The sequence below is a fragment of the Bubalus bubalis genome, chromosome 1 (genome assembly GCF_019923935.1).
Source record: "Bubalus bubalis isolate 160015118507 breed Murrah chromosome 1, NDDB_SH_1, whole genome shotgun sequence".
NCBI classification, from domain to species: domain Eukaryota; kingdom Metazoa; phylum Chordata; class Mammalia; order Artiodactyla; family Bovidae; genus Bubalus; species Bubalus bubalis.
In genome coordinates this window covers 158,452,143-158,476,710 of record NC_059157.1, presented here as the reverse complement: position 1 = coordinate 158,476,710, position 24,568 = coordinate 158,452,143, and the positions used below count along the sequence as shown (strand labels likewise).

Sequence of the window (24,568 nt, the reverse complement as noted above, 5' to 3'; positions counted from 1 at the left end):
GCCCAGGCATTTTCAGTTTCTAGACAAACTAGAGAAGCTGCTGACAACTTGAGCGGTCACATGCCTTGGCAGGGGATCCTGTGGTCCAGCTCTCGGGGAGCTGCTCCCTCCCCTCCTCCAGGTATAACTGCTCACATTCCTTTTAAACTCCAGACCATCAGACCATCGCCTTATGAAGGTATCACAGTGCAGCTCTCCCTCGAGTAAGCCCAAGTAGGCAGTTTCTTTTTCTAGTTCCTGCAGCTTGCAGGGAGCCTGCCCTCCCTGCTTCTGTGGCAGAGAGTGAAGATGGTTGGGAGCTACTCTGGCGAAGTGACCAAAGGCAAGTGTATATGTATCTTGGAGAACAAGCATGTGGACACCAAGGGGAAAAGAGAGGGTGGGACGAATTGGGAAATTGACACTGACATATATACACTACCATGTGTAAAATAGATAACTAATGAGAACTTACTGTGTAGCACAGGGAACTCTACTCAGTGCTCTGTGGTGACCTAAATGGAAAGAAATCTGAAAAAGAGGGGGCATATGTGTATGGGCTTCCCTGGCGGCTCAGTGGTAAAGAACCCCTCTGCAATGTAGCAGATGCAGGTTTGATCCCTGAGTTGGGAAGATCCCCTGGAGAAGGAAATGGCAACCCACTCCAGTATTCTTGCCTGGGAAATCCCATGGACAGAGGAGCCTGGCAGGCTACAGTCCATGGGGTCACAAAGAGTTGGACATGGCTTAGTGACTAAACAATAATGTATATGTGCAGCTGATTCACTTTGCATAAAATAACATGGCAGTGTAAAGCAACTATACTCCAATAAATTTTTAAAAGTCCAGATTAGCTTTTGATAACTGTTTCTGCCACAACCGTGAAGATGTCAATTAAAAAAAAGAGGGAAAACTAGGGAGTGACTGCTGCTGCTGCTGCTGCTGCTAAGTCGCTTCAGTCGTGTCCGACTCTGTGCGACCCCATAGACGGCAGCCCACCAGGCTCCCCCGTCCCTGGGATTCTCCAGGCAAGAACACTGGAGTGGGTTGCCATTTCCTTCTCCAATGCAGGAAAGTGGAAAGTGAAAGTGAAGTCACGCAGTCGTGTTCGACTCTTAGCCACCCCATGGACTGCAGCCTACCAGGCTCCTCCGCCCATGGGATTTTCCAGGCAAGAGTACTGGAGTGGGGTGCCAGTGCCTTCTCCGAGGGAGTGACTAACTCCCTACAAACAAATAGATACCTCTCTACAGCCATTGCATATCCTAGTGAATGAATAGTTGCGATGATCTACTGTCAACATTGTTAAGAAGCAATGAAAGAAGGTTCTGCAATGGCACTGCCCTTCTGCAAGATGTAGGTGAGTGCAGGTAGTAGGCTGACTTGGTGGCTCAGAGTGGCTCACAGAGCTGGTTAGAAAGGAAACAGGAGGATAAGGGCGTCCATGGGCTTTTCTCAGAGGCAGTTGTGTGGTTAGAAGTTAGCAATTGGAGATGTGATTTGGACAGCTGGATCTCACTGATAGTCCTGAGGAATGGGATGATGGGGCCAGAGCTTTTAGAAGTGGTTTTTGTTAGTTCTGAAAAAGTGGGATTGAAGCAGGAAAAAAAAAAAAAAAGGATGGGGAATAACATGAAGTGCAAAATACTTTTCCTGAAGACTTGTGTTTGGGGACCAGGATTTTGGTAGAGAAATAAGTGCAAGAAAAGGGGTACATGTATAAAACAGAACACAAACAGTGGTGAAACATCACTTCTCATGGTTTATAGGTTACAGATTGGCAGCAGGAAACATAAACTCCATTATGCATGCTATAATGTATTTTGTAATTCTAAATTCACTGTTACTAAAGAAAACTGAAAGCTGCTAGCGTCTTAGTTATAGTCAAATACCAGGTAAGATTTTGGATCATTTTGACTCTTCTGAACACAGTTACCATCATTGGAGCTCTTTGAAAACCTCAAGGGAGGGTGTAAAACCAGACCTTTCCTAGCTTTCTATAAATGAACCCATTACAAGGGAGTGTGTATGGTGAGAGGGCAGAGGGCAGACAGTTGTCACTGTATTGAAGGTGTGAGCAGTGGGCAGGGCTGCTTTGGTGCGGACACTCTCGTCTCCAGTTTCCTGGTGTGACTAGGCAGAGTCTGGCTGGATTCCCTCTTGCTGACCCTACAAAGATGCTTCACTTTCCCACATCTCTCAGCCCTTTGGATCCACTGAGTGGTTTCAGATTGCATTCCCAGGGGCCCGGAATTCCCTGAAGGCGTTTTAGGGTCGGCCAAGTTGGGTGTTGGTCCAAACAACTGGACTCTGGGCCTCCTGACCCAGCCTGAACCAGGGCAGCTCTCATTTATTGTTTAAATCTTGCGACTTTTCATAAGAGTCTCTTGAAAAGAGATGAAACACACACAGAATTCACTCTCTGGGAAAGTAGGAAAAGAGGACTCTATCCATGAACAGAATGTGTGCATATCAGCTCTTACCCCTTCTGTCCATTTCCCAGCTGCTGCCCTTTTTATTAAAAGAGATTTATTAGAGAATGATTCACATACCATACAAATAATGCATTTAAGTTGTGTAATTTGGTGATTTTTAGTATTTCACTTTCACTTTTGACTTTCATGCATTGGAGAAGGAAATGGCAACCCACTCCAGTGTTCTTGCCTGGAGAATCCCAGGGAAGGGGGAGCCTGGTGGGCTGCCGTCTGTGGGGTCGCACAGAGTCGGACACGACTGAAGCGACTTAGCAGCAGCAGCAGTATATTCACAGGTTGAGCAGACATCACCACAATCAACTTTACATTTTCATCACCTCAAACAGAGAGTCAACATCCATTAGCACTCACCCCTATTTCCCCCCAGACTTCTCCAGCTCTCGGCAACCACCTGTCTACTTGTGTTTCTTGGATTTAGCTATTCTGAACATTTCATATTAATAGAATCATATAATATATGATCTTTATGACTAGCTTTTTTCACCTGGCATAATATTTTCAAGGTTCATACATGTCGCAATATATGCAAGTCTTTATTTTTATTGCTGAGTAATATTCCGTTGTATGCATATACCACTTTTTATGTGTCCATTCATTAGTTAATGGACATGGGCTGTTTTCCCTTTTTGGTATTATATCTTATTCTTCTGTGAACATTTGTGTACAGGTTTTTGTGTGACCATATGTTTTCATTTCTTTTATTTCATTTCATTTCTCATTTCATTTCTCTCCCGGTGTATACCTAGGAGTGGGATTGCTGGGTCATATGCTAACCCTTCATTTAACGTTTTGAGGAACTGCCAGTCTCCTCTAGTCTAAAGTGGATCATGTGTGTAGACTGTGATTGGCTTCCTTGCCTTCTTGTTAGTACCTCAGTTTAATCTTCAGCCCTGTATCCTGTCCTTCACCCTGCTACCTCTAGATTTCTCTCCTAAAACAGAAGAAACTTCAGTGGTTCTCTATTCCTTAAGGAAAGAATTGAAGCTATTTGATATGGCGGTCTGAGTTCCCCCCAATCTAGGCCCTGGCAACAGGTATAAAATTTCAACTTCCAGTAATTTCTCTGTTTCTGTGAATCTTTCTGTGTTAGGTTTTTCATTATACAAAGCCAATGGTTCTTTTTTCTTTTTATCATTATACATTTATATCACAAAATTTGATTTCTTTGCCTTCATGTCAGCAAAATCATGAACTTAGTTGTTATAATAAAGCTTTTCACATATTTTATATTTTCTGTTGACTTCAGTAATCTAAAGATACATTGTCCTATGTGGTAGCCACTAGCCCTGTGTGGCTTCTGAGCACTTGAAATATGGTTTGTCGAAATTGAAATGGGCTATAAGTATAAAATATACACTGATTCCAGGACTTAATATGTAAAAGGTAAAATATTTAATTAATAACTTTTATATTGATTATATTTTGATATGATGTTTTTAATATACTGGTAAATATATTATTAGAGTTAGTTTCACCCCCCCCCTTTTTTTTAACTTTTTAAATATTATCACTAGGACATTTTAAGTTACTTATGTAGCTCACATATGTGACTCACATTATATTTCTATTGGATAGTCCTAATCTAAACAATAAAAAAGCAAAATGGCATTAGATTCAAAATGCATGAAATTGGACTTCCCTGGTGGTTTAGTGGCTAAGACTCCATGCTCCCAATGCAGGGTGCCCAAGTTCAATCACTGGTCAGAGAACTAGATCCCACGTGCTGCAGCTATGACCTGGCACCATCAAATAAATAAGAATAAATATTACTTTAAAAAATTACAAAATTTTAATATATTGTCATTAAAATGTGAATTAAAGAACATGCAGATTTTATAATTATTTATCATGGTTTCAGTAAAAATGGTTTTCTTTTAAATCGTTTAGAATTATCTGTTTAGGTTAAAAAGCAAGCAGTACCTAATGATAGTGTCAAACTCTAGAGACTTTTGAGGGAGTGATGTCTATGGGATGAAATGGGCAAAAGTCATGTTGCACAGGGTTGGAATGAATCAGACCTCTTCATATGGAAGTGATCTCTGTGATAATGAAGGGAAAGAGAAATGACTGGGGTAGGATATGAGATCGATGAGATGGATATTGAACTCTAGAACTGTGAGCAGACTTTTTCCAGGGGTAAGGCTTCACATTCTTTTCCATTATAGGTTATTACAAAATATCAAATACAGCTTCCTGTGTGTGTGTCCTCAGTCACTCAGTTGCATTCAACTCTTTACGACCCCATGACTCCTCTGTCCATGGAATTTTCTATGCAAGAATCCTAGAGTAGGTTGCCATTTACTCCTCCAGGGGAACCCATGTCTCCTGCATTGGCAGGAAGATTCTTTACCACTGTGCCAGCTGGGAAGCCCTTAAAGGTTCCTGTGCTATACAGTAAATCCTACTGTTTATTTTCTGAACAGTGGTGTGTATCTGTTAATACCATACTCCTAATTTATTCCTCCCCCTCCCCTTTCCCTTTGGTAACCGTGAGTTTTCCAAACTAAAAAAATAATGAAATAATGCAAAGGAATTTATCTGCAAAGCAGAAACAGACTCCTAGACACCAAAAACAAACTTATGGTGAGAAAACATTTTTAAATTTAATGAGATATAAAATTCTCAAATAATTAGAAATTTAACTTTAAACTATTTTGATTCAAAGCCAGTGGTTCTTAAGCCCAATGAAGAACTGAGCTAATCCTCCTCTAATTTTGTCACTGATAAGTACCTATTACAATTTCTAGTAAGCTGATGAAGAAGTGTATGCCTATGACTCTGAGCAGATTTGGTGTATGGCAAGATGATATTACATCTTCCCACCTGGACTTAATTGATGGAAATATAGGAGCTAGACTTGCTGTCCTTGAACAGAGTGGATTGGAAAATCAAGAAAGCTTAGTGGCTTCATTTAAAAGACATGTGAATTGTGTAAATTCACATGGGAGGGAAAGGAATTTTATTGCACTTGAGTAATAATTAATGTTAACGAGCACATACCTCATGCCAGACCACATTCTGGCCACTTGTTTTAATTCATTAAGTCATCGTGAGAACCACATGAGGTCATACCATTATTATTCCCACTTTATGAATGAGGAAATAGGCCATGGAGACATTAAGTAGCCTCAGGCTACAAGGCTAGCAGAAGACAGGTCGGGATTTGAACCCAGGCCATCTGGGTCTTGTAAGAGCCTGCACTTGTAACCAGTACCCTGCATCCATCTTCTGGAGGTATGATGGAATGGTACATGATAGGCTTGCTATATAGTAGTACAGTGCAAAACAGACTTCAGCTGGAAGTGTATTTATTTATAGATACTGTTATCTAATACTCATGAGATAAGAGATCACATACAGCTAATGTTGGAGAAAAGTGTAAAGACTGAGAAAAAGAGAAAGTGAAAAATCTGGTCTTTGGTATTGAGGAGGTTTAATATTTGCACATTTTCTCTTTTCATGTCTTCATGCTCCCCTGCCATTGGGCCGTAGCATCTGTTCCCCTCTTCCTTGTGGTTTCTGGCTTCCCTGTGTTGCCACTGGTCTTGAGCTGATTTCTGCATGTTGCAGGGCTAATGGTTGACCAGTCTTCTGTACTCGTTTCCTTCCATTTTAATAAATGCAGGAACAAATTTATCATCATCGCAAATCCACTTAAGACCAGGTTAAGAACTTGTTTACCCTGTAGATCATATTCTTTGGCTACTTTGCTGGCCAGTGCTAATAGCCATCTAAAAAGAAAGTATTTAAAAAATCCACGATGAAAGGTGAATGAGAGGGTTGTGTGAGAAAGGGCCTGACTGGAGCCAGCTGCCGATAAACTGGAGCAGGTTTGAAAAATATCAGCAAAGACATGGAATTCTGTTTCCCTCGTTCAGACAGGCATCCTTTTTCTTAGGATATTATGGCTTAGGAAACCAGCTGCTAGAGTTTTTCAAAATTCTGTGTCCTGGTTCCTTTTTCTTTCTGCTGAAACTGATGGGAACTATAGAAAGCATTGCTTCCCTTTAGGAAGACAACTTTTGGGAGCATATTTAATAAAGAGAAGTGAAGATGCAAAGCTTTGGGGCTTATTGAAATGTTACTCTTCCTTGTGGGTTAAATTCTGACTTGAAATACCGAGGGCCCTACCTAAAAAGCATCTGGATAGAGTGTCTGAAGGCAAACATGTCCTTCTCTGTGTTCATTTTATTCAAGAATGATCAGTTCACAATAGGAAAGGGAGCTTCAGCATGAAAAGATGTTATTGTTTTACTTGATATTGTTCAAACGTTCTATAAATTTATTCTTGATGCTATTTCCAAGCACACCCAAGCATCCACATTTTCCTGGCTTATTTGTTCATGATTAATATTTTATCCTCCAACTGCATCCACCAAAGGCTCAAGACTACCAGCAGTGGATGACATGTACACAGTCCATCTGTTTGAGTGGGAAATGGGGAACAGGGCGAGGACAAGGGTAGCCAGTGTGCCCAGCCAGCTCTCCTGCTAGAGCTGCTAGCTCAAGTGAGGGTTAAATGCAAAAACACCCTTCCAGGTGGCCAAGGGGAAAGGGTCATGGAATTGGTTATGTAACTGTCATCTAATAAAAGGAAACAGTCCCTCCGAAAGTCATAAATTTTTTCTAGGTTTGGAGTTTTCAAAGAATTTTGGCCAGGCAGTGGATTAGCAAAACTGTTCTTGAGTTACACACCCCGTGTCTTGCATGCTGTGTCAGGAGCACAAACACACACCTGCCTTGCTTGCCAGCGTTAGGGCCATTCGGCCCTGCCCACCCGCCTTGTGAGGACCCTGATAATTTAACTCACGTCTGAAGTTATTAACTCATGTTCCTGGGAGATACTTGTTTCATATTGTCACCCACTGCTCCTCTCCTTGGAAGTCAGCACTTTAACAGTGGGGCAAGGATGAATAATAGGAACCTAGTGTTGATTCAATCAATTCAGTTATCAAGTCTTCATTCTTTTTTTTTTTCTTTAAATTAGCCCCAAATCTTTATTCATCACAAGGAAACAATGTTCAAGAACAACACTAAATAAAAGTTTGCAATCAGGTCAGCCATGAAAAATAAACAATCATGATTTTTTTTCCCTTTATTTACAGTGTGTAACACACTTGAGTTTGTGTGAACTCCAGGAGTTGGTGATGGACAGGGAGGCCTGGCGTGCTGCAATTCATGGGGTTGCAAAGAGTCGGACATGACTGAGTGACTGAACTGAACTGAACTGAACACACTTGAAGTTTATTGTATATGAGTAACCTTCAATTCTGTAATCAAAATAAATTTCAAGATAAGCTAACAGTGTTTCTGGTTAGGCCAGCAGATTGAAAACAGTAGGCGAATTTCACCTCCATTCTCACCTCCACATCTGAAATAATTGTATAATAAATTAAAGGTTTCTTTTTCTTAAAAACTTTTTATTTTATATTGAAGAATAGTTGATTAACAGTGTTGTGATGGTTTCGGGGGCACAGCAGAGCGATGGAGTCCTCATTCTTTGTTAGGTCCTGGAAATCCAGTGATGAGCCAGGCATATTCGGTCTTCACAGTTATATATAAAATTGTAGGGAGGGGGTATGATTTTCTTTCAGATAGAAATGTACAGTTGTGTTCAGATTTTTAAAAACCATAATTAAAAACTGCAAAACTGTCCATCATAGCCCAAGCATCCCAGGCCTATGCCTACACAAAGCTTCTTCTCAGGGTGTTTTGAGAAGAGTTCTGGCAAATGCTTCCTGTCATTCATTAGAGCGTTATCTTCATTCTGAGTGAAGTTAAAATGTGAGTGAATTCATGAGTAGTGCTGAAAGAAAAGAATCGAGTATGCAGAAGGTTGCCATGGGAACGAGACCCCTTTCCTCCAGCTTCTGTGAAGCAGATTCATATGAGAAATACTTTAAATTCTCATTTTTAAGTAAAAACTTGTTCTAATGGTATTAAAATTTCAAGAAATTTAAAAATAGTATTTTTTACTATTTGTTTGGTCCTGTTTCTTTTCCCTCTAGCTTGTCTGTGATCAGTGAGAGAAAGAACTAAGCAAGCAGGAGCCTTAACTGATGCAGGGAAGTGTTGGGAGCACTTGGTTCTGTGTTCGCTCCCTCCCATCCCTTCCCCAGCCCCCAGTTCCGCCTTTCATCTTTGAGATTTGCTGGATGCCCTGGACTGAAGGCATCTGTGGGGAGCTGGATTTAAACCTCTAGGCTCTGTGTTGTGTGGTGTTAAGGATAAGAAAAAAACCCTTTGTTTATCTCTCTCACCTCCATCACCTCTGTCCTAGGTCCAGGTTGATTTAAAAGGTTTTGATAAGATGATAAGAATCTTTTAACAAAATCCATCCTAGAGATTTTCAGGATTAAACAGTCGCTCTCAGGATGGAAGTTATGGACATCTTTGTTGAGAATTTTTTTTTTTCTCTCGCATTCCTAAAACACTTCTGATTCAGCCCTTATCCCTTTATTATCAATCCAGAGAGAAAGTTTCACAAAACACTAAAATGGAATGGGAAAAGATGTATAGTCTGCTGGGGAGGAAACCCTGCGAGGCCATTTCCAGATCAGGACGTAGGGTATTCTTACTGAGCAGCAACAGCCCTCTATTTCTGTTGAATTAACAGATTTCCCATCAGTGAGTCCAGTGAAGGATTCATAGGTGAACTTCATCATGTTCATCATTTATTTTAATTGACTGATAATGGCTCCCTTGAGTACAGCTTCTGCATATGGGCAGAGCACCATAATCTGTTAATGATGCCTGCTGTGGGTTAGTGGTGGTATTCTTGCCATGAGTTTGCTCTCCAGTCTATTGTATTAAAAGAAATTGCTTTAATGTCAACGTGACCACCACCAAAAAACCAAAAAAATAAAAGACCCCAAAACCCCCAGCAGATGCAAACAAATAAGCCTCAAATTTCACTTATCCTCAGCAGAGTAGAAATTCATTTTGGTGGAGTACAGAATGTTCTCTTGTTGATCTGTTAGGAAAGTATTTCCAGGAGCACATAGTTTGCTGCTACTTATCTGGAATATTTCTTTGTTTAGTGAAGATATTTTTTATTATATAATAGCAATTTAGACATGTGAAACCTTCCTGGTATGTTACATGCCTCTGGCGTACATGAATATGACCCTCTCCAGTGCTATACAACAGCCACTTAGATTGTCAGCTCATCCAAGGGAGGAAGGTATCCAGGAATGATTTGAGTTTGCTAGGCACATGCATATTAATGAAGGAAAAGTACCTTGAAAGGATGCCATTCTCAGAAAGGCACAAGGCAGCGCTGATCATAACCAGAGCCCTGCTCTCTGCTTCCTCAGCCTGAGCACTCACTGCAGAGCTTCTTAGTCGCCCGGAATCCTCCCTAAATTGGTGAAGCTGGAGCCAGTCTGGCAAGGTTTTCAGTAAGGGCAGCTGGCACTGAAGAAACTTGGGCTAAACTGCATCTCATCTTAGTGATCATACGTGTTATGTAGTCTCTAAATCTGTCTTTCTTGCAGCCCCGTGGACTGTAGCCTAAGAGACACAGGTTCAGTTCCTAGGTCAGGAATATCCCCTGGAGGAGGGCATGGCAACCCACTTCAGTATTCTTTCCTGGAGAACCCCATGGACAGAGGAGCCTGGTGAGCTACAGACTAGCCCACCAGGCTCCTCTGTCCATGGAATTTCCCAGGACAGAAATTCTAGAAATACTAGAAATTTCTAGAAATTCTAGAAATACTAGAGTGGGTTGCCTTTTCCTTCTGCAGGGGATCTTCCTGACCCGGGGAGTGAACCCTCATCTCTTGCATTGGCAGGTGGGTTCCTTACCACTGAGCCACCTAGGAAGTGCTGACCATACTTGACAGGATTGTAAAAGTTTGTGCTGGGAGATGGTGTCTTCATTGAAACCTTCACTGTGCCTAGAATAAGAATAACTCTGGGAACTCAGTTTGTGGTCAGTAAATATTAATATATATTTACCAGTGAATAAAGCAAGGTAGGGGCTTCCCTGGTGGCTCAGAGGGTAAAGAATCTGCCTGCAATGTGGCAGACCTGGGTTTGATCCCTGGGTTGGGAAGATCCTCTGGAGGAGGGCATGGCAGCCCATTCCTGTGTTCTTGCCTGGAGAATCCCAATGGACAGAGGAGCCTGGTGGGCTATAGTGCACGAGGTCACAGAGAGTCAAACACAACTGAGCAACTAAGCACGACACAGCACAGATCAAGGTAGAGAGTGACTTCTTTGTAGGTGTCATATAAATAGCATTAGAACAAAATTCCTTGAATGGATTCCATCTTCATATTTACTGTTTAAAACACAAATTAGATTTATTCATCCATCAGTTATTTAATTGTCTTTTATACTTCAAGTCCTATGGCCAGGCCCCAAGTATAGAGTGTTGAACAAAACAGACATGACTTCTGTCCTCTAGCCCCCTTGCTAAAAGAGATAAAGGTAAACAAAATCATTATATAATTAATTACAGTCATAGTAGACACACCAAAAGAAAAGCATAGAGGTTTATTAAGACATAAAATAAGGGGACCTAACCCAACTCAGAAGGGTCAGGGAAAGCTTCCTGGAGGGGGTGAAAGTGAATCTGAGACTTGAAGGATGAGTTGGGCAAAGGGGAAGGTAACAGGGAATGGGGCGGGGTGGCAAGGAATGACTCCCAGAGGGTTTCACCAGCCACCCCTAAACTAATATCTGCTCTTACTCTGTGGACCAGGGCCAGAACACATCACTGGCTGCCACCCTCCTGGAGGCAGCATCTAGGGAGACGGTCAGCTCCTCTGCTGTCTTGCACCTCTTGCCACGGCATAAATCCACTGTGAAAGTCTTTACTCTGTAGATGTGTGTAAATCATTTGTTGAGACAATTCGGTAGTCATTCTTAGAAAGTAATGTATTTCCTCTTTAAGGTCCAGCTGTCAGCCTTCTTGCTGGGTATTCGGATTGAGGACTGGCCAGTAGTAACAGAGCAGTGGGTACTTGTGAGCAGAGGCAGTAGGTGAAGTAGTTCAAGCAGGCTCTGGACTCAGAAAGGCTCTGCATTCAAATGGAAGCTTGTTGTTTAGAGTTTTGACTTAAGTTCTCTTAGCCTTGGTTTTCTTATCTGTAAAATGGGTTCATTGGCAGTCATAAAGTCAACTTGAGGGTTAAGTTAGATGAGGCAGTGTGTGGGAAGCGCTGGACTTGCACAGTGAGTGGTGTTCATGGTTATCAATTGTTGGCTACTTGACATCCATCAAAGCATGTCATCCTGTGCTAAACACATGGGAGGAGATTTTGTTGGCTGACAGTTGAAGCCAGATTTGTTGTCTGTATTAAATAAATTTTACTCTCCTCTGTAGATGAGTGGATATACTGTCTCCAAAGATCTCTCAAGATTACTCATCCCTGACATGCCAATGACATTACCAGTTGAATTTGAAGAGGCTGTTAGTTGTGGTCTGGCAACATTTACCCTCATATGGTAGGTCTTTTCCACCTACTACAGAAGGGAGAAAATGATGCTCACAAAAGTATATGTACTGAGTGTGTCAGAAGCGGCTACTTCCCTGTTGACTTTGCTTTTTCCCTGAAAATGCAGTGCTACAGTTAAAACCATCATTTGATAAAGCAACCATGAAAGGCCTAAAGAATATGCAGTCCTTGTAGTTATAGGAAATATTAGAGGAGAGGCTACAGGCCTCGAGCAGGCTCCTCAGACGTGACCATGTGATTCTCATCTTGAAGTCCCCACCTCCTGGGAGACTGGCCTGGTGTTTCTTGGTGGCCCCGACCTTTTCTCTGCACAGCCAAGGAGCTCTCCTGGAGGGGCTGCAATCATTTGCAGCCCTCCTGTGAAGTATGGATGTGATTAGATAGAGGGAGAAAAAGCAAGAAGCAGTTTAATTTCCCTTTAAAGAGGTGAAACAGATGCTGAAAAGACACATCTGCGAGAATTCAAAGCTACCGGATGCTGGTGATGGTTAGTCAAGAGTCAGACAGGGTTAACTGGGGCATCTGGTTAAGAGGCAGTGCTTCCAAGAGGCCTTTCCTGGTCCATCAGAGGTTTCTCAAAGTCTAGATGTTAGTGATGACATTAAAATTTTGGTTGGAAAAAAAAAATGAAAGGTTGTGTAACATGATCGGTTGTAAAACATGATCATCTTGGTACTGCTACAAAGAAGAAATAATGAAGGTATTGTGCCAGGAAAAAAAAATTCATTGGGCTGAAATAGATTTCCATTAAAAAGTTGTTCTTCAAGTAAGCCAGATTGCTTCACAGACTCCATTCAGATTTCACCCAGGGAATCAGAATGCTTTTATTTTTGCTTCAGATTTCATTTGGATCTCCAGCATTCTCGGTTATTGAAATAATACCTCATTCTTTAGTAATACTTTCTTGGCCTGTTGGTAGCTCAGCTCATTTAGTGAAATATGCAAATTTGCCCAAAATAACCAATAGAGAATTGAACATAGAAGGCTTTGAATTATGTCTTAATTATGCTTATGTCAAAATAAAAGATGGGTGGCTTCGTTTATATTGTATCAAAATAAGTAGCGTAAACAGATATTTCATTAGTGCTTTGTTTTTAATCTTGTACTTTGGCAAACTTTCAAGAGTGATAGATGAATTTCCCTTTTCATTGGGAAAAGCCAAGTTACTGTTGTTTTTGGTCATATAGTTGCATTCTTTCCGACTGTAACAGTTAGCTGAAGACAAGAAATTGGAAGAGATCTTTGCCTCTGAGATATTTCTTAGATTTACATGATAATGATCTTATGAATGGTTTCTTATTTTTTCAATTTTCTTTGAACATTTTCTTAAAGGACACTTGGAGCTAAAAGAAATTACAAATAGTTTGCATTTATATGAAAACCAGCTAAAAATGAACTAGTCCTGGTTACATACTACCTAGAATTCCTGTGGCTCTGAATTCTCACAGATGTATATTTTCAGGGAAAATTAAACTGCGTTTTTCTCGCCTCTCCCTCTTGCTTCTAAGTTCCTGTCTTCATGGGTGGCTTAATGACCCAACTTATTGCCCAGCTGGAAACTTTGAGCAGAAACCGCAGTGTCTTCCTTGACTCTTCTATCTAATGAGTTTCTCCATTGTATTAACTTTCCCTCCAAACTGTTACCCTAATGTGTCCTCTCCTTTTGATTTCCCCTGCAGGCTTTATTGTTACTTGCCTAGGTTAGTGTCTCACTGGCCTGCAGATGGGCTTCCCCACTTCTGTGTCAGTTGTCTCTGTCCAACGGGATGATTTATTGGCTTCAACAACTCCAGCAGGTTCTCTTTGTCCATAGATTAAGTTCAAGCTCCTCAGTAGACAGTCAGACTTTTGCAGTCTAGCCCAGGCCCACTTGCTTTGCCACTCCCATTCCTGCTCCTGCTCCTCCTGTGGTTGACATCTCGCCCTGCTAACCCCGCAGTCTTTCTGAAGGAGATTCGTGTCTTTGCCCACATCGTGTGCTGCTGCAGCTGCTCTGTCCCCTGGCCTCCTGCATTACCGTCCTCATCAGTGATGGCCCCTCACGCCTTTCCTCACCTCGGGCCTCCAGGTGCCCTGCCCTACACTGTCGCCACTGCATGGCCCTGTCATAGGTCTCGAATTGCAAGTGATTGGCTCCCTGCCTCCCATGGGCCACTCGCCTCTGAGCATCAGGAGGTAAAGAACCATTTCTTACTCAGTTAAGTTCAGTCACTTAGTTGTGTCTGACCCTTTGCCACACCATGGACTGCAGCATGCCAGGCTTCCTTGTCGATAACCAACTCCCGGAGCTTGCTCAGACTCATGTCCATTGAGTCGGTGATGCCATCCCACCATCTCATCCTCTGTCGTTCCCTTCTCTTCCTGCCTTCAGTCTTTGCCAGCATCAGAGTCAGTTCTTTGCATCAGGTGGCCAAAGTATTGGAGCTTCAGCTTTAGCCATCAGTCCTTCCAATGAATATGCAGGACTGATTTCCTTGAGGATTGACTGATTTGATCTCCTTGCAGTCCAAGGGACTCTCAACAGTCTTCTCCAACATCACAGTTCAAAAGCATCAAGTCTTTGGTGCTCAGCCTTCTTTATGGTTCAACTCTCGCATCCATACATGACTACTGGAAAAACCATAGCTTTGACTAGATGGACCTTTGTCAGCAAAGTAATGTCTCTGCTTTTTAATATGCTGTCTAAGTTGGTCATAGCTTTTCTTACAAGGAGCAAGTGTCTTTTAATTTCATGGCTGCACTCACCATCTTCAGTGATTTTGGAGCCCAAAAATATAGTCTGTCACTGATTCCATTGTCTCCCCATCTATTTGCCATGAAGTGATGGGACCAGATGCCATGATCTTAGTTTTCTGAATGTTGAGTTTTAAGCCAGCTTTTTCACTCACCTCTTTCACTTTCATCAAGAAGCTCTTCAGTTCCTCTTCACTTTCTCCCATAATAGTGATGTCATCTGCATATCTGAGGTTGTTGATCTTTCTCCCAGCAGTCTTGATTCCAGCTTGTGCTTCATCCAGCCCAGCGTTTCTCATGATGTACTGTGCATATAAGTTAAATAAGCAGGATGACAATATACAGGCTTGACGTACTCCTTTCCCAATTTGCAGCCAGTTCGTTGTTCCATGTCTGGTTCTAACTGTTGCTTCTTGACCTGCATGCAGATTTCTCAGGAGGCAGGTAAGGTAGTCTGGTATTCCCATCTCATTAAGAATTTTCCAGTTTGTTGTGATCCACATAACCAAAGGCTTTGGTGAAATCAATAAAGCAGAAGTTGATTTTTTGCTGGAACTCTCTTGCTTTTTCTATGATCCAACAGATGTTGGCAAGATGATCTCTGGTTCCTCTGCCTTTTCTAAATCCAACTTTAGCAATTGGAAGTTCACAGTTCATGTACTGTCGAAGCCTGGCTTGGAGAATTTTGAGCATTACTTTGCTAGTGTGTGAGATGAAAGTGATTGTACGATAGTTTGAACATTCTTTGGCATTGCCTTTCTTTGGGATTGGAATGAAAACTGACCTTTTCCAGTCCCGTGGCCACTGCTGAGTTTTACAAATTTGCTGGCATATTGAGTGCAGCACTTTCACAGCATCATCTTTTAGGACTTGAAATAGCTCAACTGAAATTCTATCACCTCTACTAGCTTTGTTCATAGTGATGCTTCCTCAAGCCCACTTGACTTCGGGCTTCAGGATGTCTGGCTCTAGGTGAGTGATCACACCATCATAATTATCTGGGAAGTTAAGATCTTGTTTGGATAGTTCTTCTGTGTATTCTTGCCACCTTTTCTTAATATCTTCTGCTTATGTTAGGTCTGTACCATTTCTATCGTTTATTTCTTACTCAACCTTCATTTAATGAAATAACCTCTCCTTGGCATCTAACTCAGCTTCTTCTGTATTGATTCTTGTTATTATACTATCATTTCTTGGTATATACTATTAGTAGCAGAGTCAGCAAGGTTGAAATTCAACTTGTAGATATATATCCCAGAGAACTGAAAACCGCCACTCACACAGATACCCAGATGGGTATGTTGACAGAAGCATTATTCACAGTAGCTAAAAGGTAGAAACAACCTGTTCATATTATAAACAAATTATAATAAGTACCTACAATGGAATATTATTCAGCCATAAAGAAGAAAAAGTTCTGATACACGCCTCAATATGAATGAACCTAGGAGACACAATACTAAGTGAAATAAGCTAGAGAAAAAGTTGTGTGATTCCACTCATATGAAATATCTAGAATAGGCAAATTCCCAGAGATCGATAGCAGATAAGAGGTTATCAGGTATCAGGGGCTGAGGAGAGGGGGGAATGGGGAGTTGTTGCTTTATGGGTACAGCGTTTCTGTTTGGGGAAAGGAAAGTATTTTGGAAATAGTGATGATGGTTGCACAATACTGTGACAGTAATTGAAGCCATTGAAAATGGTTTAAATGACAACATTTATGTAATATATATTTTACTAGAATAAAAGATATATAGCTTGTGTAATTTTTTAAAAAGATACTGCCACCAGCACTCTTATGCATGTATGTTTCAACATGTAGTTAGTTATATATAAGCATGTTGTTTTCCTGTATCATTTATATTTATCATTCTTACCGCCTTAATAGATCACAGATTTCTTGAAGTGAGGGACTAGTCTAAATAGGAAGTAACATGGTTTTTGTTTGTTTAGGGTTTGGAGTTGGATATTTTTAAAATTCTGAAACCTTTTAGAGAGGGTTTGGTATTTTATTTGAATGTTGAATAAACTCAGCGTGACAAAGTGACATGAAGTCACTGACTGAGTTTTGAAACACAGATGTGTTCTTCTGACGGGCTGTCTGTTCTTCTGACCTGCTAATCCTGAGGGACACTGCGTATTCAGCCTGATCCCATTGGAAGAAAGGCTGAATAGTCTAGCACAGGGTGCTTTTAGTTGCTCCTCTTGCTCTTTAAACAAGGAGTTTGGATGATGAGGTCATGTGGATAGGAGCCATATTGACTATTTTCCTGAGTCCTTTTTAAAGGTAATAAACATGTAGGTGCTTTCCCAGAATATAAATGTTAATTCTTCTAAGAAGTTAAAATACATTTCTTTGTTTCATAAGCTCCTTTGGAGACTTTTAAAAATTGAGTAAAGGTAATTCCTTGGTGGTATAGTGGGTAAGACTCGGCACTTTCTCTTCACTTTCTCAGCATAGTCCTGATTGGGAAGCTAAAATCCCACAAGCTGTGTGGTGCAGTCAAAAAATAAATAAATAAAAGTAGAATAGATAATGATGACAAGCTAATACAATTTGTATTAAAATGAGTTTAATGTATGTGTCAATATGCGTTCATGCTCAGTCACTTGGCCGTGTCTGACTCTTTGCAACCCCATGGACTGTAGCCCACCAGGCTCTTCTGTTCATGGCAGAAATACTAGAGTGAGTTGCCATTTCCTCTTCCAGGGGATCTTCCCAACCCTTATAAAAATAAGATCTTTAATGTCATAATTGTTTTGTTTCTGAGTGCCAGGATTTTCTTTGAAAAGAACTGAGATATAAATGTAAGAAAATGTTAGCCCATATTTATTATTAACAATCTTGTATAAATTTCTGTTGTCTCATTCACTGTCTGTCTTGAATTTTATATTATGGAGTCCACCCAACAAACTGGTAAGGAGCAATGACGTGCTAAATACCAAAACTAACCTTCCTTTGTACTAATATTATAGAGTCAACATTAGACATTATTGTTGATTTCACCCTCTTAAGAAAACCCTTTAGTCTCTGTGTGATAGTTATTTTTGATAGATTTGCCTGCTGCTCTGAATGTGGTCAGTAAGTGTGCTCTAGGGAAGTTCTCAGTTTTTAGTGTGCATTCAGACTATCAGGCAGTCTTGATAAAGTGCAGGTTCAGACTGGGAGAGGTGAGGGGTGAAATTCTGCATTTTAGATAAGCTCTTAAGTGGTACCAATGCTGCTGGTCTGTGGGCCAGAGGAAGAACACTCCATTTCAAATAGCTGATTTGATACTTTGTTAAAATTGGATCCAATATAAGGTTGACAAAAGAAATACAAGACACCCAAGATGTCCTGTGCAGTATTTGGCACATAGTTGTATTAAACAATTATTCATTGTTTATCTGAAATTTAATTTTGACTGGGCTAGACACAATATAGGTGTGTGTGAGTGCACACAACACACAAGGCAACTCTAAATTGCAATCTAAATCATTTACAAAGTCATTTAAATGTCATGTATTAATTAGATGTAAATGATATGATTATTTTTATTTGGAGAGAAAGGCCCCATAGAATTAGGTTTGTTTCAGACTTGTTTTTAGGCACTTATTTAGGTATTTTGCTCATATGCTTTTCAATACAATAATATATGTAAGGATTAATGCTGTACCCCGTCCCCAAGTATCTGGGGAATTCTTGAAAAAATAGTGAAATCTGTACATTCCAAAATATACCTGAAAGCACAGAAATGTCCTGGACTATCAATGTTTTAAGCTAACCATATGAAGTAATGGGCTTCACCAGTGGCTCAGATGGTAGAGAATCTGCCTGCAATGTGGGAGACCTGAGTTTGATCCCTGGGTTGGGGAAGGAAATGGCAACCCACTCCAGCGTTCTTGCCTGGAGAATCCATAGACAGAGGAGCCTGGTGGACTACAGTCCATAGGGTCACAAAGAATCCAAAACGACTGAGTGACTAACACTTTCACTTTCATATGAAGGAATAAGATGTTAATGAGAAACGCTGGGCTGGAAGAAGCACAAGCTGGAATCAAGATTGCCAGGAGAAATATCAATAACCTCAGATATTCAGATGACACCACCCTTAAGGCAGAAAGTGAAGAGGAACTCAAAAGCCTCTTGATGAAAATGAAAGAGGAGAGTGAAAAAGTTGGCTTAAGGTTCAACATTTAGAAAACGAAGATCATAGCATCCGGTCCCATCACTTCATGGGAAATAGATGGGGAAACAGTGGAAACAGTGTCAGACTTTATTTTTCTGGGCTCCAAAATCACTGCAGATGGTGATTGTGGCCATGAAATTAAAAGACACTTACTCCTTGGAAGGAAAGTTATGACCAACCTAGATAGCATATTGAAAAGCAGAGACATTACTTTGCCAACAAAGGTCCATCTAGTCAAGGCTATGGTTTTTCCATTGGTCATGTATGGATGTGAAAGTTGGACTGTGAAGAAAGCTGAATGCTGAAGAATTGATGCTTTTGAACTGTGATGTTGGAGAAGACTCTTGAGAGTCCCTTGGACTGCAAGGAGATCCAACCAGTCCATTCTGAAGGAGATCAGTCCTGGGATTTCTTTGGAAGGAATGATGCTAAAGCTGAAACTCCAGTACTTTGGCCACCTCATGCGAAGAGTTGTCTCATTGGAAAAGACTCTGATGCTGGGAGGGATGGGGGGCAGGAGGAGAAGGGGACGACAGAGGATGAGATGGCTGGATGGCATCACCGACTCGATGGACATGGGTTTGGGTGGAATCCGGGAGTTGGTGATGGACAGGGAGGCCTGGCGTGCTGCAATTCATGGGGTCGCATGCGGACGCGACTGAGCGACTGAACTGAACTTAACTGATGATAGATTAAATTTAGACTGTTTTATAGTTTTTTCTTGTAATTTTTTGGTACCATGTACTTCTGGTATTTTCAAACCCTGTATAATAACATTTCATGAGGATAATCTGTTGTCTATTAAAGCATATGGAAGGCAGTGTAAATGCTTTTCTTTTTTTTTAGATTCTTTACAGAGTTGGAAGCAAGGCATCAGAATAATATCTTCATAGAAGATATAAGTGACATTGTGGAAAAGCACACAACATCCACATTTGACCCATATGTGAAATACTGCACAAATGAAGTCTACCAACAGCGGACACTGCAAAAATTGTTGTAAGCAGTATTGAATGTTGCTTTAATGATCTAATCATGTTTTAATTGGGTCACGTTGATTGAAATTATTTGATCTCTTAAATGTCTTTTGGGAAGAGAAGTGCTTTTGGGCAGGGGTGTTAGATTAGAAAAACCCAGTTGTGGAGAATTTTCTTTAAAGTTCTTCTGAAATTATAGCTTGTTGATTTTTTCCTTGTTTTTTTTTTTTTTTTTTAAATTCCTGCAAGACTGGGTCGTGGGGTGGGGGAGGGTAATGATGATCGGTGATCATCTTTCTAAATGGTGAGAAGGTTGTTCTCTAAGCTGTTATCTGGTCATTAAATAGTTTGCCTGAGGCCAAGGTATAGTTCTTGAACTAGTGCCTAGGAGCCAAAGTGTCCTCTAGTATTCTAATCTTCCCCCATTCGAATGACAACTCTGTATTTAGTTGTTTATGGGAATCACTCATCTTTTCCCTCTGGGTGGTTAGGTGTGAGGAGAACAAGGATGGGCTGAAGGAAGGTTTTTTTTTTTTTTTTTTGTAAGTTCTTAAAGGCTCTAATTGTGAAATGAAAAAGAAGTAAACCTTAAATTTCCACACACACCTTTTCCCTTTCTATTATTTAGGTTACTGAGAGTTTTGGTGTGATGAATATGCCATCTCTAGTCTGAAAAGCATTCAGCAGTGGTTCAGCAATGTCTGTATTGCTTTATTGGGGCCGGAGCTTGTTTATCACAAGGAGCTCCGTGTCTGGCAGTACAGTTGGACATCGCTGTAAACTCAGTTTGGGGGCTGACTGGCTGTTATTTTCCTTCTGTGAGCTGTGGTGTTTACAACCGAAGCGTGGCACGCTGGCCAGTCTCTAGACAATGTGAGAGACCCTATGATGATGATTACCTCATGGTCACTTAGAGAAACAGCCCCCACGTGGGTGAGAAGGGCTGATGACGCCCCATTCCCCCTCCACATCCTCCTTAAAATCTTGTACAGGCAGGGAGGAAAACCCACAGCTGCCAGCCCTAAATGAGGTTATTAGCACAAAGTAGGGTTTGTCTGCACTGCGGGGCATTTTGTTCTAGATTAGTCTTGGTTGTGGAGACTGTTCTATACATTGTAGCACCCCAGGCTCCTGTCCATCAGCTGCTGGTAGCACAGCCTCACCTCAGCCTTGATAACCAGGAATGTCTCCAGAGGTTACCTGATGCCCTCATCCACCATGGGAATTGCGATGTAAACGTTACTCTTTAACTGTTGGAAAATCCAAGTGACACGTGTAAAAGCCAAAGCCTGGAATTAGAGCTAAATTAAGTTTTGTTTTGCAAGATTAAAAAACAAAACAAAACAAAAAACTTGAATAAGTACTGCTGTACTTTATGTAACTCTTGAAAAATAGAGGTTTTATTTAAATTAGCTCAATGACATCATCATTTGAGCTTTCACATGGAAATTAGTAGTGTTTTCAGAATGTAAATTTACATTTGGGCTGTGACTTTGAGCTTTACCTGCACTTTGGAATCTGAAAACCAGCAAACAAACTATGCCCGGGGTCCATCCTAGACTGGGTGGTTTCCTCAGAATCTTTGGAGGTAGCAGAAGTGATTTAAATATGCAACTGGCTTAAAATTTGATTCTTTTTTAATTTCCTAAAATTTTTTTTCAAAGTTAGCAGGAAACTTAACTCCTCAGTTTAAGAAAAAGAAATTATAACATTTCTGAGTACTTTCTTTTAACTTGCTGTTCTGGGTATTTCCTGATTTCTTTCTAGCAGCCTTGAACCAAAGTTTCAAAGCATATTTTTTTGAAAAAAGGTTTCAATCGCCGTTACCCTGCTTCTTGGCCTCCCCCTCCCCTCTCCAGGGGATCACAGAATCTGGGGCCAACCCCTCCTCCACCTCCCCTTCACAGGTCACACTGTAACTCCACACAGCTACCCTTAGAGTGAAGTGAGATGACAGAACAAGAGATGCTGTGTCAGGGACCCACTGAAAGTCAGAAGACCTTGGTTGGACTTCTGTCTACACCGAATGCTAGGTCTTTTATTTGGCAAGCTGGGGACCTTGCTGAGACTCCACATTCTTACTGGAATCCCCTTCAAAGTTATATGGATGGTGCCACATGAGATCCTTTATGTCGTGTATTTTGCTAAATTCCATAGAAATGTGACAGTGTTGTCCCTGTTCTAATGTCCCTGGGAGAGGAAGGATATTCTGGCTGACATAGTCAGAAGGTTTTCTGTCTCAGAAGCTTTGGAAAAGTCCAAAAGCCTCCTAGTAAGTGAATCCTGAGATTTCTTTCTTAGATTATTATCTCAGGCTAGAGATGTGGTTTAAAGCATATGTGTCATCTTTTTAGTGAAATGTTTGTAGATGATCAGATATGAGATGTAGTATGTATACTAATTTTTAATGTATATATTCACCATTATGATACCACTGTTTCTTCATTTGTTTACTTTCTACTTCTAAAAATTTCTGGCACCTATATTTTCATCTTATTATTCTTATTACTGCCTTAAACTTATGTTCAGTCTTGACTGTAAAAGGCAATCAAGCCATCCATGTCCACCTATGAAATTATGTGTTTATGTTGTTTATATATTGAAAAATCATTGATAATCTATAAGTTTACCACAGTGTTTTGTAATACATTTTGACTTGCTTCTTAAAGAGGAAATACTTTGAAGTTTTGTCTCTTTTTTTCCCCTCAGAGCCACCAACCCATCTTTCAAGGAAGTTTTGTCCCGAATCGAGTCCCATGAAGACTGTAGGAACCTACCCATGATCTCGTTTCTCATTCTTCCCATGCAGAGGGTGACCCGCCTTCCCCTGCTGATGGATGTAAGATGTGACCTGGTGTCTTTTTCCTCTGTGGATAACTGTTGCTGCAACAAATCTGATTAAGAAAATTATTCTTCTTCTGCTTAAATTATATCCCTTCTATAAAAGTTCCCAATTCAGTGAGAAGTTGCTCTTTGGTTAGAAAGTCCCACATGGGAAGCTCTTCAATTTAGGCTTGTGTGTTCACTCTAAAGAAGTTAGATTACAACCCTCACTTAACATTTTTTGAAATGGGAAGAATATTGACTTCTTGAAGTCAGGAGTCCTGAATTCCTTTGCGTCTGAAACACCAGGCATGAGGCCTTCGGCACGTCATTCATCTCTTTGGGCCTCAGTTTCCTCTGTTGGGTCATGTTCCGAGCTGCTGTGTGTGTGCCCAGTTGCTTCAGTCACGTTCGACTCTTTGCAACCCCACGGACTGTAGCCCACCAGGCTCCTCTGTTCATGAGATTCTCCAGGCAATAATACTGGAGTGGGCTGCCATGCCCTCCTCCAGGGGATCTTGCCAACCCAGGGACTGAACCCACATCTCTTCTTGCATTGGGAGACAGCTTGTTTACTGCTAGTGCCACCTGGGCTGCCCCAAGCTGCTGAAGTGCTCCCATTTCACACGGGAAGGAGTCTCTTCAGCATCACAAGGCATACACCTGCCCTAGTTTGCATTGCTCAGAATGAGTGAGGAAAATCCAGACATCTGATCTTATTGTAGGGAGCATTCATGAAGAAATGCTATTTGCTTTTGAGTAGTGCAGGACGTGACTGCGGGAAGAGCAGAGACAGACTGGTAGGAAGCACAGCTGGGAGGACAGCCAGGCAGTGGCCCAGGATGGCCGCACGCTGGCTGGGCTGAAACCACAGTGGCAGCCACAAGAGAATGGGGTGCCCTGACGTGACTCCCATCCAGCTAGTGTGCCAACAAATGCCTTTTTTTAAAAATAAAATTGAACTGTAGTTGATATATGATATTGTGTTAGTTTCAGGTGTATAGCAAAGTGGTTCAGATATACTATATGTATATATTTTTTCAGATTATTTTTATTATAGGTTATTATAGGATATTTACTTTGTTATACAGTAACTCCTTGTTCCTTATCTATTTTATGTGTAGTAGTTTGTATCTGTTAATCCCAAACTCCTAATTTATCCCTCCCCTGCTTTCCTTTCCCCTTTGGTAACTTTAAGTTTGTTTTCTGTGTCTGTGAGTTTTTTCTTTTATCTTTAGATTCGTTTGTATTGTTTTTTGGATTCCACATATGTGATATCATATAATATTTATCTTTCTCTGTCAGACTTACTTCACTTCGTATGATAATCCCTAGGTCTATTCATGTTGCTGCAAATGGCATTATTTCATCCTTTTTATGGCTAATACTCCATTACATATACGTACCACATCTTAAATCAGTTGTCTGTTGATGGTCATTTGGGCTGCTTCCATGTCTTAGCTATTGTAAACAGTGCTGCTATGAATATCAGGTTGCATGTATCTTTTTGAATTAGAGTTTTTGTTTTTTCCGTGTATATGCCCAAGAGTGGGATTGCTGGATCATATGATAGTTCAAAAAGTATCTTTTTGATCGAGTTAAAATATCTTGGCATAGTTCTGCTTTGAATTTGGATGATAATATAATGTCAGTTTTGACATGCTTGCTTTTTATAAGTCAAAATACAGGATAAAAATATAGCAAAAATTATGATTGTCTAAGATTACAAAATAAATTCCATTTTCTCTATTCCATTATAAATTCAAAGAAGCACTGAAATTTAGAAACTAGTAAAAAGGTGGGATTATGGTCACTTTCTTGGCCCAGCCGCACAGTGTTGAGGAGGTTCAGCTGTCTTCAGAATTCACAGCACCTGCTGCTCTCCCGGGCCACCTCAGTCTACTAGTCTGTGACCTTTACACCCATCC

General features: G+C 40.8%; 1 protein-coding gene across 6 annotated transcripts in view; it reads left to right on the top strand.

The window, feature by feature from the left end:
• ARHGEF26 (Rho guanine nucleotide exchange factor 26) overlaps positions 1 to 24,568 on the top strand; it is a 138,966-nt gene that overhangs the window by 54,360 nt on the left and 60,038 nt on the right. For 4 of the 6 annotated variants that reach the window (XM_044945634.2, XM_006041535.4, XM_044945637.2 and 1 more), the window contains 2 exons: positions 19,687 to 19,839; positions 22,527 to 22,656. In XM_044945634.2, the coding sequence (XP_044801569.2) occupies positions 19,687 to 19,839; positions 22,527 to 22,656 (283 nt within the window). The remainder of the gene's footprint in view (positions 1 to 19,686; positions 19,840 to 22,526; positions 22,657 to 24,568) is intronic. The other 2 variants (XM_044945642.2, XM_044945648.2) reach the window with 2 other exon arrangements.